Source organism: Tupaia chinensis, unplaced genomic scaffold (assembly GCF_000334495.1).
Source record: "Tupaia chinensis unplaced genomic scaffold, TupChi_1.0 Scaffold000093_1, whole genome shotgun sequence".
Classification (NCBI taxonomy): domain Eukaryota; kingdom Metazoa; phylum Chordata; class Mammalia; order Scandentia; family Tupaiidae; genus Tupaia; species Tupaia belangeri.
In genome coordinates this window covers 12,403,112-12,416,676 of record NW_006159555.1, presented here as the reverse complement: position 1 = coordinate 12,416,676, position 13,565 = coordinate 12,403,112, and the positions used below count along the sequence as shown (strand labels likewise).

General features: G+C 48.1%; 1 protein-coding gene across 3 annotated transcripts in view; it reads right to left on the bottom strand.

Annotated features, from left to right (window-relative positions):
* Window positions 1-13,559, bottom strand: part of NPR2 (natriuretic peptide receptor 2) — a 19,378-nt gene extending 5,819 nt beyond the window's left edge. The window contains exons 1-13 of one of the 3 annotated variants that reach the window (XM_006143160.2): window positions 12,671-13,559; window positions 11,619-11,824; window positions 4,911-5,024; window positions 4,490-4,625; window positions 4,164-4,258; window positions 3,828-3,960; window positions 3,512-3,596; window positions 2,902-3,031; window positions 2,665-2,739; window positions 2,377-2,454; window positions 2,045-2,149; window positions 1,853-1,924; window positions 1-132 (exon numbers count right to left, since the gene is read on the bottom strand). In XM_006143160.2, coding sequence (XP_006143222.1) covers window positions 1-132; window positions 1,853-1,924; window positions 2,045-2,149; window positions 2,377-2,454; window positions 2,665-2,739; window positions 2,902-3,031; window positions 3,512-3,596; window positions 3,828-3,960; window positions 4,164-4,258; window positions 4,490-4,625; window positions 4,911-5,024; window positions 11,619-11,824; window positions 12,671-13,337 — 2,028 coding nt within the window. In that variant the 5' untranslated portion in view covers window positions 13,338-13,559. The remainder of the gene's footprint in view (window positions 133-1,852; window positions 1,925-2,044; window positions 2,150-2,376; window positions 2,455-2,664; window positions 2,740-2,901; window positions 3,032-3,511; window positions 3,597-3,827; window positions 3,961-4,163; window positions 4,259-4,489; window positions 4,626-4,910; window positions 5,025-11,618; window positions 11,825-12,670) is intronic. The other 2 variants (XM_006143161.2, XM_027769839.1) reach the window with 2 other exon arrangements.
* Window positions 13,560-13,565: the final 6 nt, after the last annotated feature.

Sequence of the window (13,565 nt, the reverse complement as noted above, 5' to 3'; positions counted from 1 at the left end):
TTCAGCAGTTGATCGAAAGCTGGCAAGGCCATAGTCTGTGATTTTGAGCACAAAACGACTATCCACCACACAGTTGGAGGACTTGAGACTCCCATGGGATGAAATAATGCTGTTATGGAGAAAAGCCATGCCCTGCAGGATACAGATCAAGTCATGGGACTGGATCATATCTGGCTTAGAATACCCCCTCTCCATGAGATGGGCACTAACTAGCTGCCTAAAGATTGTGGGACATAAAAACAGGCTGGTTTGGGGAGGCATCCTTCGCACAATTTCTATCCAAGAAAAGAGGCAGAATAGGAAAGTCATTTTTCCTGATATGACAAGAACTATACAGGCACCAAGCACCAGGGATAAGAAAAATGCTTTAGAGGCAGGATAAGGAGAGCTAATAATTATTACCCTGGAAAAGGCTATCTGAGCAGTGAAGGGAACAGAACTGTGAAGGGAACAGAACCCTAGGAGCATGACACCATGTTGGCCTCAAGTACCTGGCAGCTAACTAGGAAGACCTGTCTTGAGACCCCGGTATCAGAGTAGCTAGCTAAAGCAAGGAAGACTAACCAGCTGTAAATTCTAATGCACTGCCGTGTGTTGGCAGACAAGCCAGGGTGGAGGAGGAATGTGATCTACAAGAAGGGATGCTGAGTCAGAGAGAAAGTGGAGAAAACTAAATTAGAAAAAACTGAAAAATGTACAAAAGTAGGAGACAACTGCCAAGCCAATGCAGAAGTCTGAAACTGCTTGTCCCATGGGGCCAGGAAGAAAACATTTGCCTCTGAGAGACTATATGGTAGGTCATAAGAGGGCAGAGTGATGCTTCCCAAAAATGACCCCTAGGAGCTGACCCAAGTCAGCTGGGACAGGAAAAGGGCACAAGGTTCCGTATGCTAATCAAAAACACTTCTGCCTAAATGTTTAGCTCTGGATAAATAACTCTAGTCTCTATGAATTGTTTCTTTTGGTATCAACTAAACCTTTGGGAATCTCCAAATTTGTGAACTTACTTACGTGGAAACTGCAAAGGATGCCTTCCAAAATCACAGAAATGACTAGGCTTCTGCCTTTGTTCTAAATCATTTTTCTATCGAATTATTATTCCCTCAGGAGTCATGATTTTCTTACATTTATCATTCATACCCCCAGTTGAGCACTGTGCTGACTTTACCTAATATTTTATCTCCCATTTGATGGCATACTTTCACACACAAACCTGTATTTTTTAAAATAACTTTATGAGAATTTAGAAAACTAAAGCCAGCTTCAGGCACCATGCAGGTGACCCAGAGGCTGGCTCGGTGGTATGAGATGCGCTTCTAAACACCTGTCCAACTTGTGTAAGACTCAGTTTTATGCCTCCACAAATCCATGTGCCTCTAGGTCACCTGAAAATAGCTGCAATCTACTGCAGCAGAAGAATGTCATACATTTAGTACAGTTTTCATTGGTTTATCTTAGTTTTATTGGTACATCTTTTTTAAATTTCTGTTTTCTGAACAAAAGAGCAGACATGCCAGATTGGCCAGAGAGGAAAATGAGCTAAATATGTTTGGAGAGTCCACTCATCTTTTCCCTGTTAAGGGATTTTTAATAAGAGCCCTTGGAGGTAAAAGAGATGATGGAGAGAGATCCGTGATATCAAGGGCAGGAAGACAAAAATTCTCTGTAGATACAGGACTCCCTGTGATAAACAAAACTCTCCCTCCCCCCAGTTATAAAACCCAGGCCCCTTGTTTACCTGCTCTTAACCCAACCATAGGAATGAGGAGAGAGAGATCAAAATTTCAGAGGACGGATAGGAGAGGAATAGTACAGTGAGGTATTTCAAAGTGGATGAGCAGGGAAGACTCACCTTAACAAGGTCATTAATAAGTGAATAACGAAACATCCAGTCCAAGTTGATGCTGTCATTTTCTAGAATATCCTGGTAAGTGACATGGAATAGATTATTTTCTAGTCTCACTAGCTATCACCTGGCAGAGAGTCAGTGTAACCTTGGGCCTATCCTTCAACCCCACCATAATTTCCTACACCTGTCCCTCACCTGTAAACTCCCACGAGGACAATACTCAGTGACAATGCAAATGTTGGGAGGATCTATGCAGGCTCCAATGAAACGAGTGAGATGGTTGAACTGAACATCCCTCATCTAACAACAACGAAAAAGGGGGAGGGGGGACAAGAGACTTGAAAGAGCTAAAAATTAGAGAAACCTTCCACATGCGAGAGGGCCTTTCTCTTAGCTGTAGCTACAACTTAAAATCACTTATAAGTAAACCCCTTACCCTCAAGGCCAATTTTACTATTGTGTAGTCTTCCCCTTTTCTCCTCCCCTTCCATTTACTCCTTACCATCAACCCATACTCTGTTACATACATGTTTGAGTTCAAACAACACCTGCCGGGTCAGCTCAATGCGCTTCTTATTCACATGTTTGATGGCAACAACATTTCCCTGATGGTGAGAGCAAAAGGAGAAAAGGAAAATGAACATTAGAAGGAGTTTCTGTGTGCTAGGAAATACTGGAGAACTGTGGGAGTATCCAGAAACTCAGCTAGGTGGAGAGAGGGGGTAATGAGGGGCAGAGGGGCAGGGGCAGAGGTGGCAGATGGGGATGAGCAGGGTGAAATGGAGGGGGACCAGAACAAGCAGATGACTGTTCACCTTGAAGTGACCGGTGTTGGCAAAGATCTGGTATTTCCCATGAGCTGTCATGAGCGAGCCGTAACTGGATCCCCGCTGGGGCCAAGGGCAACATGGAGGCGGAAGGATGAAAGGAACATTAGATGGTGGTGGTAGTGCAGGGGCTATCATTACAGACCAATGTGCTGGGAAAGGTCCAGGGTAAGAAAGGACAGGAACTCAGAGGGAGGCAGAGGGACAGCTGAGACAAGGGCTCACCAGCGACAGTGTGAGGCGACTGCCTGCACCTTTATGATAGCGCTCTGAGTTGCCAAACTGCAGTTCTTCCCAGCGAATGCGCCACAACATGCTAGCCAGCTCCTTCTCCAGCATCAGCTTTCTGTAAGGACTGCACACCTCAGTTGACTGGCAAGCCCAATCCTGCCACCCACTAAGCCAACAGTGGGGCTGTGGGATCCTCCCTGTAGCTTCTGAAGCTGCGATCTTTACAGCCAAAAGACAGGACTGGAAGGTAAGGGTACATTCTCCACAAAGCTGGCATGTGCCCTATGCTTAATTGCAAACACAGAAGTGGAAAGTGAAAATTCTTTCTTAAAATGGTAGCATATGTGGAAAATTTACCTTTGACCTTAACCTCTCTCAAAATCTCTAGTTAGTACGCACAGTCTAGAACCAAAAGTGGAACAAACACATAGGCTAAAAGTCAACTGAAGAAGGCTGAAGAGGAAGATGTTAAGTCTAGGGGACCACCACCTAATCAAGGGACCTGCTACCCATACCCTAGGTTATAGAGATCACCTGGTTTCAGCCAGAGGCTGTGTGGCAATGGGGAGGTGGGGAGTAGGCCAGTGCAAAGCCTAAAACTCACCGGAAAATGAGGAAGCTGGAAACACCAAACATGATGAAAGTGATTCCTGTGCCCAGAGCCACAATTGCCAGAGTTGAGAGTGGAGCTGAAGGGGAGAGAGAGATCCTGAGAAAGACTGCATGCAGAGTTCTAAGAACAGGAAGGGGGTGATGCTTCAGTGCAGGGAAGAGACAGATTTCTTGAGGGCAAGAAGTCAGGCAAGGGGGATGTATTCGCAGAGGTAAAAACCAAGCTAAGAGTGGGGAATCCGAGGAAGGAGGCAGAGAAGGGGAAGTGAAGGGAGGAAGGATTGCTCCCAGTCCCTGCACACACCCACTTTTATCACAGGATGGGTCGTCCAAGTCAAAGGCACAGGGGGGATTATCCAAGGGGGGTGCCCCCTTCACCCAGGGAATGGGCCGTCCCGTCCACCAAATCTGCTTCTCGGCTCCTGAGTAGTGGGCTGCAGGCTGTGAGGAAGCAGAACACTAGGCCCGCAGGCCTGCCCCCACCACGCTCCGCCCCAGGCCCAGTGATCTTGCTGCTTTGCTCTCCAGCCTGCTCCAGCAGAGAAAATAAGCTCCTGCCTTTAGTATCTGCAATCCCGATCCCACAAACCCTCAAAAGCTGGATTTTGCAGGGCCATATTCTTCCCTGCCTCCTCCCCGATCACCTGAAAGTCCCCAGAATCCAGATCTCCCATGGCCCATAGGACAAAATCAGTCTCCCGGTCATTGTTCTTGTCCATAACAACCAGTCCAGTTACTCCTAAGAAGAAAAGAGTGGCCCTTATTTTGAAGATTACCCTAGTCCCCTCTCCCAACCCTCCAATCCCACCAGCTACCTCTGTCCCTGCCCCCTTTCTTGCTGTGTGTCCACCTCTGCTGCATTCTCTGACCCTCCTAACCCTCCCTGCTGACCAAGCATCAATTCCTTCTTTTGCTCACTCCACTCCTGAGCCTGAAATGAACCCTCAGGCTTCCACCTGCCCCTCATTACCCTGGTATCTTCGCCCCTGCATCTTCTCCACAATTCGAAGTCCATCCTCCCGGGAGCCGCCTTCCTGTATTGTCTCATTCAGGACTTCAGCATATAGCAGGATCCCATCATAGAAGCAGCCAGCGATGAGGTTCATCTGGGGGCGGCAACTCCAACAGTGCCTTCCCAAAGGTCCCATGAGGCCCTCCCCAGTCCCCTTTCCTCCTCCCATCTCTGGGGTCTCTCTTCTGGTTGACTTTCTCTCTTCTTCTCATTCCTAAAGTGTCATCCCTACCTACCTGGTCCCCAGGGCAGAAGGAAACATCCACATGAAAGCAGATAGCCCCCAAAGAAGTGCTTGCTCCCTGGCTAAGACTTGACGCTGACTGGGAGAGGAGGCCTTCCTCGAGCCAGGTCTGACTCACACAGAGAGGCTACTCACCAGGGAGGGAGCCAGCTCCACACCAAAGTCTTCCCGGGCTCTTATCAGCAGACGATTCTGGAACTCCTGATACTCAGGATTTGGGGGTTCTCGATATGTGATCACCAGCACAGTCTGTACCAGCAGCACATGAGGAAGAATAAACAGGGTTCAAAATGTGCATCGGGGGAATAGCAGATGGCATAATGTTTACATCACTGGACTCCAACACGGCCTACCATGGTTGGAGTCCTGGACCCAGTGGCCTGAAATTCAGGCTGGGCGTACACACGTGCATGCCCACAATTCTGAGAGGAGAATAGAGGAGATGGGATTGTGGCATGGCCATCCTGGGGGGAAGAGGGGGTGATTTATCACTTTCTCTCTCCCTGTCTCTCTCTCATGAGCACATGTGCCTTATAGCAAAAAATCTCTTTTAAAAAAAAAATGTGCATCAGAGGAAGACAGGAGGCCAGACAGGAGAGCATGGTAGAATGTACATGATGTCAAATATACACGGGTGCATTTGAAGGCTGAAAAGGTACTAAACTTGTGTGTGTGGAGGTTGGGGGTTGTTCAGTGTATCTGTGGAGAAGGAGTGGCTCTCTTCTTCAAAAGATAGGGCTAATTATGGGAAGGTAAAGACTGGGAAATTAAGGATGATGTCAACTCCATCCCCCAAATCCAGCCCATCTACCTGAACCCCCGACTGCCAACCAGGCCTTCCTCCAGGTACTACAGTTCACACTGCTCCTCCATCCTACCCTTTCGGACACCTCTTCACTAACAAGGACAGCACTGACCCTCAGCTCCTCTCTGAGGTGTTAATTACTGTTAATATTATCAATAAAATAGACCTTTTCAATTGGGTCATTTGAACACAGTTCCTCTGCCCAGTGAATGCCAGAGATTCCAGGCCCGATAACAACTGGGGGAAATACTTTGAGACGTGATTACATCCACGAAAAACTACAAGTTCATTCATCTAACATGCGTGCAGTACCTACCATCAGCACACCATCCTGCTTACTAAGTGATAGCACATGTATTACGGAAACAAATACAAAGTCACGTGCCCACACATATTTCCTAGGTAAGCAAAAGACGCACATGGTCTCAGTCATGCACACGTCTCCCAGGAATGTGAGCCACTGTGTCTCTCACCAAGGTGCCCACCCAGCTCCCATTAGCCTTACACGTTGCCCGGTCCTTAGCTGCTGGACCTCCCCCTCTGCCTCTGCTCAGACAAAAAACTGGCATCACAACTTCAGGGAAAGACTTTTTCAATACCTTTTGTGAAATGTGACTTTGTAAAATGATAGGTTGAAATCTGTTTCAACCAGTTCATTCTTGTCAAAAAAAAAAAAAAGTACTTGGAGATCATAAAGATACTAGACATATCACCTATGATCTATTACATGTCAGTTCATTTCTGATAGGCATTAATAAAGCCAACTTCTAGTATGTTTTTATTACACACTGGAGTTTACTTTGAGTTGTAATTATTCTTACTGGAGCACTTAGATGCTTCATCACACACTTCTGATATTCTCCTACTCTCAGGCAAGACAAAGAGGAAAGGAGACCTGGGGATAGGACATATGGGTCATTAATGACACTGCTCCAAGAATAAAAGGAGACAGGTAGGACATTGTTGACAAAGAATGAGGAAAGTCAGCAAAAGAGCTAGAAGAGATCAGGCTTAACCCTATTCGTAGTTCAATAAAGGCTGATGATAGATTTTAACACATTTTTAGTATTTTGTATTCTCTAGCATGATTTGTTTGCTAGACTAGCAATCATCAAACTTTTTGGCCTCAGGATCCGTTTACACTCAAAAATTATTGAGGACCCGGGGAACCAGCAGTTAGCGTAATGGCTATGTCGCTGGACTCCCACGTAGTCAACCGCGGTTCGTGTCCTGGACCCGGTGGCTTAAAACTCACGCCGGGCACGTGTGCATGCGTGCCCAAGATCCCGAGAGGAGAATGGAGAAGGGATTGCGGCGTGACCATCCCCCCTGGGGGGTGATTTCTCGCTTTCTGTCTCTATGTCTCTCTCTGTCTGTCTGGCGAGCGCATGCACCCTACAGTGAAAATCTCTCAAAAAAAAAAAAATTATTGAGGACCCTAAAGAATTTTTGTTTATGTGAATTGTATCTATATCTTCTGTGTTAGAAATTAAAACTGACAGGGGCTAGCAGGTGGCATAGTGTTTAAGGTGCTGGACTTCCACATGGCCAACCACAGTTCGAGTCCCAGACTTGGTGGCTTACTTCCTCTCTTTCTCTGTCTGCCTCTTTCTGGCCAAATTAAAAAATAATAATAAATTAAATTAAATTATTCTTTAAAAAAAGAAATTAAAACTGACAATTCTTTTTTTTAATTTTTGCTATAGGGTACATGTACTCACCAGAGACAGAGAGAGAAGGAAAGTAAGAGATCACCCCCAGGGAGGATGACCACTCGGCAATCCCTTCTCCTCCATTCTCCTCTCAGGATTTTGGGCATGCACACACATGGGCCTGGCACATTTTTTGAACCACCAGATCTGGAACTCAAATGGCACAATTCATCCATGTGGGATCCAGCCACCTCAATCACCACTCCATCTGCTGCTCAAAATGGACAATTTTTTTTTTGAGAGGTTTTTGCTATAGGGCACGTGTACTCACCAGACAGACAGAGAGAGACAGAGAGACAGAAAGCAAGAAATCACCCCCCCAGGGGGGATGGTCACGCCGCAATCCCTTCTCCTCCATTCTCCTCTCGGGATCTTGGGCACGCACGCACACGCGCCCGGTGTGAGTTTTAAGCCACCAGGTCCGGGACATGAACCGCAGTCAACTACATGGGAGTCCAGCGACATAGCCATTTCACTAACTGCTGGTCCCAAAATGGGCAATTTTTGAAAACACAAGTATCACAAGCACACCTTCCACAGCTATCCATAATGATATCATCATACATCACATAGCCTGGAAAAACTCCATGTACAATCACAAAAGAATGGAGTGACAAATGCAGATAACATCTTGGTGTTATTTTAAGAATAGTTTCAACCTTGTGGTCCTCTTAAAAGGATTTTAGAGGTCCCCAGGATCTCAAGACCACACTTGAAAAACTACTAAACTAGACTGTAGTTACTAGTTACTATAAACAAAAACAAAACAAAAAACACTCCTCCAGATACTTCCTGTGTTTGCTCAGGGGTTAGAGAGAAGGTAGAGGTAGGTAATTGCATCCCATTTCATGGTGGACCTCAGACAGAAAAGAACAAGCAAGGGCTGCAAAAAACGAGTTCAGGGGTGGGAGGAAGCCATGAGTGCACCTCGGAAAAGGGGACTGGCAGAAGGCACCTGCATTTGTCCCTGAGCCCACTCACTCTGACACCTGCTCTAGCCACAGCAAGAGGTGCTGTCAATAGTGGCCTGAATAGACAATGAATGGTTTCAAAGAGATACTTTCTCACATAGCCCTAGGTTTAACACTCTTGTCTATTCTTCTTACTTCTCTGCGTTTTGAACCCAGTAGTCCTCAACTGCCCAGCCTGGACCTCTGGATCTTCAAATTCTGATTATTTATTTATTTAGTTCCTGTCTGTCTATTCTCCTTCCCCGTCTTGGTTGATCACCATGGTTTATAGTTCCTGCCAACTCTAGTCTTGTCTAGACAAAGTTTTAGTCTTTTCGCCCACTCTCCCCAATACACACCTTAATCCAATTCACCAAATATGTGTCAAACACCTCCTACACGCTAGACACACGGAACAGCTATGGTGTTGAGCCCTGCTTGGGAGCAGCTATGGTGGGATGGGAGAGAAAAATCATGTCAACACACTCAACTTCAGAGCCCTCTCCCTCAGTAGCTGTCATCCAGCATTGGCTGGGACCTTTTCCTTGAGGATGGCACCCTCTTGAAAAAGCTGTGGGCATCAGGCTCAAGACCTCCTTGCCTCTACTGCCATCTTTTCCAGGCTGCTAGATCTGGGACCCCAACGGGCCAAGTGCTTCTTGGGGGAAGGGCTCTCTGCTCTTTCCTCATTGACTGGAGCTGTCCACCCAACTTACCTCAGTCCCTCCTCTCCAGCATTGGGAAAGGATGAGGGTAGCTTTGCCAGAGGACACCTCATCCCCACTCCCACCCCACCCAAAATCTTGGTTTACCCTTCAGCATATTCTTGGCTGCCTATTGCCCTGGTTGTAGCAAAATCTCTCTCTTTATTTTTCTGTCTGAATAATACTTAAAATGAGGGGGGAGGGGCAACACTGAGAATTAACTGATGTAAATGATTATCAGTGGACTAGATCCCTCCTCCCCCTAATCTAAGTGCTGGGGACCACTGACTGGCAGGAATTCTTCCCTAAGAAAGAGATTTTTCCCCCACAAAAAGAATAGACAGCCCAGAAAATTATGGAGTCCTCCTACTTTAGAGGATCACAGACCTTCCTTATTCATGCTAGCTAAAGTACAATCCTGTCATTATTCTCTTCCCATATCACTCTATTCCTTTTTTTTTTTTAAGGTTTTTCCCAGAGGGTGTGTGCTTGCCAGAGAGACAGAGTGAGAGGGAAAGTGAGAAATCACCCTCCCAAGGGAATGCTACACCATAATCCCTTCTCCTTCATTCTCCTCCTGAGATTTTAGGCATGCATGCACACATGCCTGGCATGAGTTTCAAGCCACCAGACCTGGAACTTAAACTGCAGTTGGCCATGTGGGAGTTCAGTGCCTTAACCACCACGCCACCTGCTGGCCCCACACTCTATTCTTTTTCAGTAACACTTATCACAGTATGTTTCTATATTTGTATTTATTATCTTTGTTTATTGTCTATCTTACTAAATGTAAACTCCAAAAAAGGCAAGAACTGTATCTGTCATACTTTCCACTATCTACCAGTACGTAGCACAGTGAATGGGATATGATGGATATTCAGTAAATACTAATGGAATGAGAGATTCTTCAAACAAATCAATCATTGAGTAATACACTAAGTTCCATGGTAGACGAACTCAGAACAACTTGGAGATTCAGGAAGTGTTTCCTAGAAGGGAAAATAACTGGTCTGAGTCCCAACAAATACAGAAGCAATATCTGGACAGACAATGGTGAAAAGGTTGTTTAAGGAAAAAGTTATACATAAACAAAACCTGTCCTGCCACTGCCCATGTTCAAGGGTGACAGTCATACTCATAAACTCAGGCATGCAAACAGATATGTCATTCACACTCAGGCACACATTCGTCAGTCCTTCCCAAATATATAATCACAGCCACATAAAACCTTACTCATTGGAGAAGAATGGCCACCCAGGTCCAAGCCTTACACATATCTATTGGGTCATCGGAAAAGTCATGACGTGTTTTTCTGTGCAAAAATGCATCATGACTTTTCTGACAACTCAGTAGTTAGATCCAAGGATAAAAGGACCTTCAGGTTACCCCCAAGCCACCTCAAATTCTTTTAGGGAAAAAAAATGAAGGATATGGATAAATAGAAAACAGTGAACATAAGCTAGTGAAAAACTGTTGGGGGGATCAGGGAAAGATTCACGCACATGATCCTGAAAGACAAAGATTTGTGGTAAGGGAAGGAAAAGCATTCCAGACAAAGGGAGCAAAGATCACAAATGCTTGGGGGCAGGAAGGCCCAGGGGTTAGGGGAACTTAAGAGAGGTCTAGTTGGCTGGAGTACCTGGCATGAGAACACTAGAAGGTAAGACTGAAAAATAGGTTGAAAATAAACTAGAGAAGGTCTTAAATGACATGATAAGGAGTTGGAGTTTTATTCTGTAGGAAACAAATCATTCAAAGTTTTGAGCAGAGGAGTGAAATGGACAGAGTCATGCCAATCTTCCCTATAAATTCCTCCTTAAATCCATTTCTTCCTAGTCCTGCTGTCATCACTTGAGTTCAGGCCCTATGACCTCACTCCTTTCCAACCTATTATAGTTGGTCTCACTGCCTTCAGTCTCCCTCTCTTCTAATCCAATCTGAAGTCTATATTTATCTTCATGGAAAAAAATCAAGAACCCCAAATTCAAGCTTTAGCACCTCAAGGTTTAGATCTCTCCTTAACCTGATCATACCCTTATAACTTTATTTCCTCTCTGTTCTAAGTGAACCCTTCCTTCTTGTCAGGTCAGCACTGTCTTGGTCACCTCCAACACGCCAATTTCTATCTTCTCTTTGTTCAGACAGCCTGGATCCCCTCTCCCACTCAGACTACGAATATGGCATCTATCATTAAAGTCACATTAGAGTCTCACTTTCTTTATAAAAGCCTTTCCTAAACCCAACCCACATTGACTGTTCTACCTCTGAACCACTGAAGTTCTCAGTGTCTGTTCCAGGGCACCTTTATAAATGTACCACAGTTTGCCCTGTCTCTCCAGAAAGGATGGAAGCCCTCCCAGGGGCTGGGATCAGATCTTTTCCTAAACTTTTCTCCCTACAGTAGAGCCTCCTAGTGGTGCTTAGGAAAGTTAGTGTTCTAAGATCTTTGCAGGTAGCCAGAGTTGGCCTTGGCAGCAGACACATCAAGAGTCACAAAGATAGGGACATTAAGAAAGCGTGATACAGCAGCCTTGAAAAGCTTCTGTTCATTTCATTTTGGAGCTCACAATTCCCGCCCTGTTCCTGGGGTTTGTGTGGGGTCTGTGAGAGACAGAGAATCTCCAGCAATGCACCTCTTCCCCCTCCTCCTTCAAATTTGGCTCAAATGATACCTGAAAGGCCTCTCTGAGGGCCTGGGCTTGTTCTTGGGTGCGATTGTCCTGCCAGGGCCGGCCAGTAGAGCGTGTGGGGCCCGCACGGAGACTCTCCCCAAAGACATCCAGGTAAAAGAAGACATAATCCCCATTGGTCAGGTTCTCCCTCTGGGCCTGAAGCAGGATCTCATGCAGCATCTCCAGTGGGCCGCAGATATACACGACTGGGAGCGGGTACATGACAGCAGAGAAGCACCCTGAGAAAGTAACCAGGTCCCCCCACAGCCCCCTCCGCAGTCATCTGCATTTCCCTTGAGCAGGAAAGACAGTGCCCTAAGCTATCAACTACCCAGCAGATGCTCCCTGTCCCTCCCCCAAGGAGTCCCTGTCCTAAGTGCCCTGGAGCCATATGGACCATCTGGCAGAGTCAAAGTCTGACTCCAGACCCCAGGGGAAGGGAGCTCCCACTCTCAAACCCCTCCTTTCCCCAGTTTTGCCTGCTGCTCTGCACCCAGCCCTCCTCACACCCCCCACTCTGCCCTGCCTTCCCTTGGTCTCAAAGGCACTGACTACTCAGAATTTCTGTATGAGCTTTACCTGTCTTTCCCACCCAGATCTGCTTAGCCCTGAGCCCCCAGATCTGCTTAGCCCTGAGCCCTAAGCCCCTTGGTGGAATCCTTAATCATTTCCCACCAAGGGAACTCAGTGCCCCAGTCAAGGAGGTCTCTGCTCACAGACAGCCACACATTTCAGAGTGGCCATCAACCATGTTCACCACTAAGACACTTGCATCGCTCCCCAAACTTACTATGCCCCTAACACTACACTCTCTGCTGATACAAGCTTCACCCCACATGCTCTCTCATTCCTTGTTTCTATCTGCCAATGTGTCCACAAGCTCCCCCCACCATGCCTGGCCCTCTCCCAGGTGCTCCCCACCGCCTGTGCTTCTGCACCCCACCTCCACATCAGCTCAATGCCTGTCACCACCGGCAGCTCCCCAGTGCTGAGCTCCAGGGACACAGCGACCCTCCTCCCCTGACCCTAAGGTAAGCCCAGGCCACACTCACTGCGCCCGTTGGCCCGGATGAAGTGGGTGGCCTGCTCAGGGCCCCCCGGCTCTCGGGCATACACCTGGTGCTGCACACTGAGGTTGCTGCCTTGCAGGGCCTCAAAGACGCCCTCGATGGTGAAGTAGTGAGGCCGGTCGTCGGTGCGAGCGTCCAGATACAGCAAGGCGGCCCGAGCGGTCCAGTTGAAGTGCCCATGTAATGTCACTACAAACTCACCCAGCTTAGGAGCAGAGGGGCCCGTGCGCACCAGGGTCCGATAATGCTCGTTCTTAGCCGCAAAACCCGAGGCCACAGCGCCCGCGGTCAGCAGGGGAAGGTGCCAATGTGAGGCAAAGCGGGCCACAGAGGCAGCGGGGTACACGCAACCCGGGCCCAGCAGAAGGTCAGGGTCATGGTACAGCTTGAGGTCCACAGCGCGCAGCGGGGCCAGGTACTCGGAGCAGGCGCCGTCCAGTTCGGAGCTGACAAACCGCAGGTCCACGGGCAGGGTCCGGCCCAGCGCCTCCACAGCTAGCGCCACGGCAGGACCCACCCGTGGCCAGGCCCAGGCGTAGCTCAGGTTGTGTTCTGGCAGCACCACCGCCAGCGTCAGGTTCCGCGCCCCGGGAGGCCGCACCCCACCTGCCAGCGCTGCCACCAGCAGCAGGAGTGATGGCAGGGCCATGGGGGTAGAGCGACAGCCCCCCCGCCCCCAGAGCCGGGGGCCGCTCTGGCCTACAGGGCAGGCTCGAGCACCACCCAGCCTGGGGCCTGGGGAGGAGGGCCGGGCAGAGCAGTAGGGCTAAACTGGGGAGCCTGGGACACGGGCAGTGCTGGCGACCCGGGGACGAGCGGGAGATGGGAGGAAGCCTGCGGTGGGCAAGGCAGGGGGCACCACCAGGACCGAAGACTG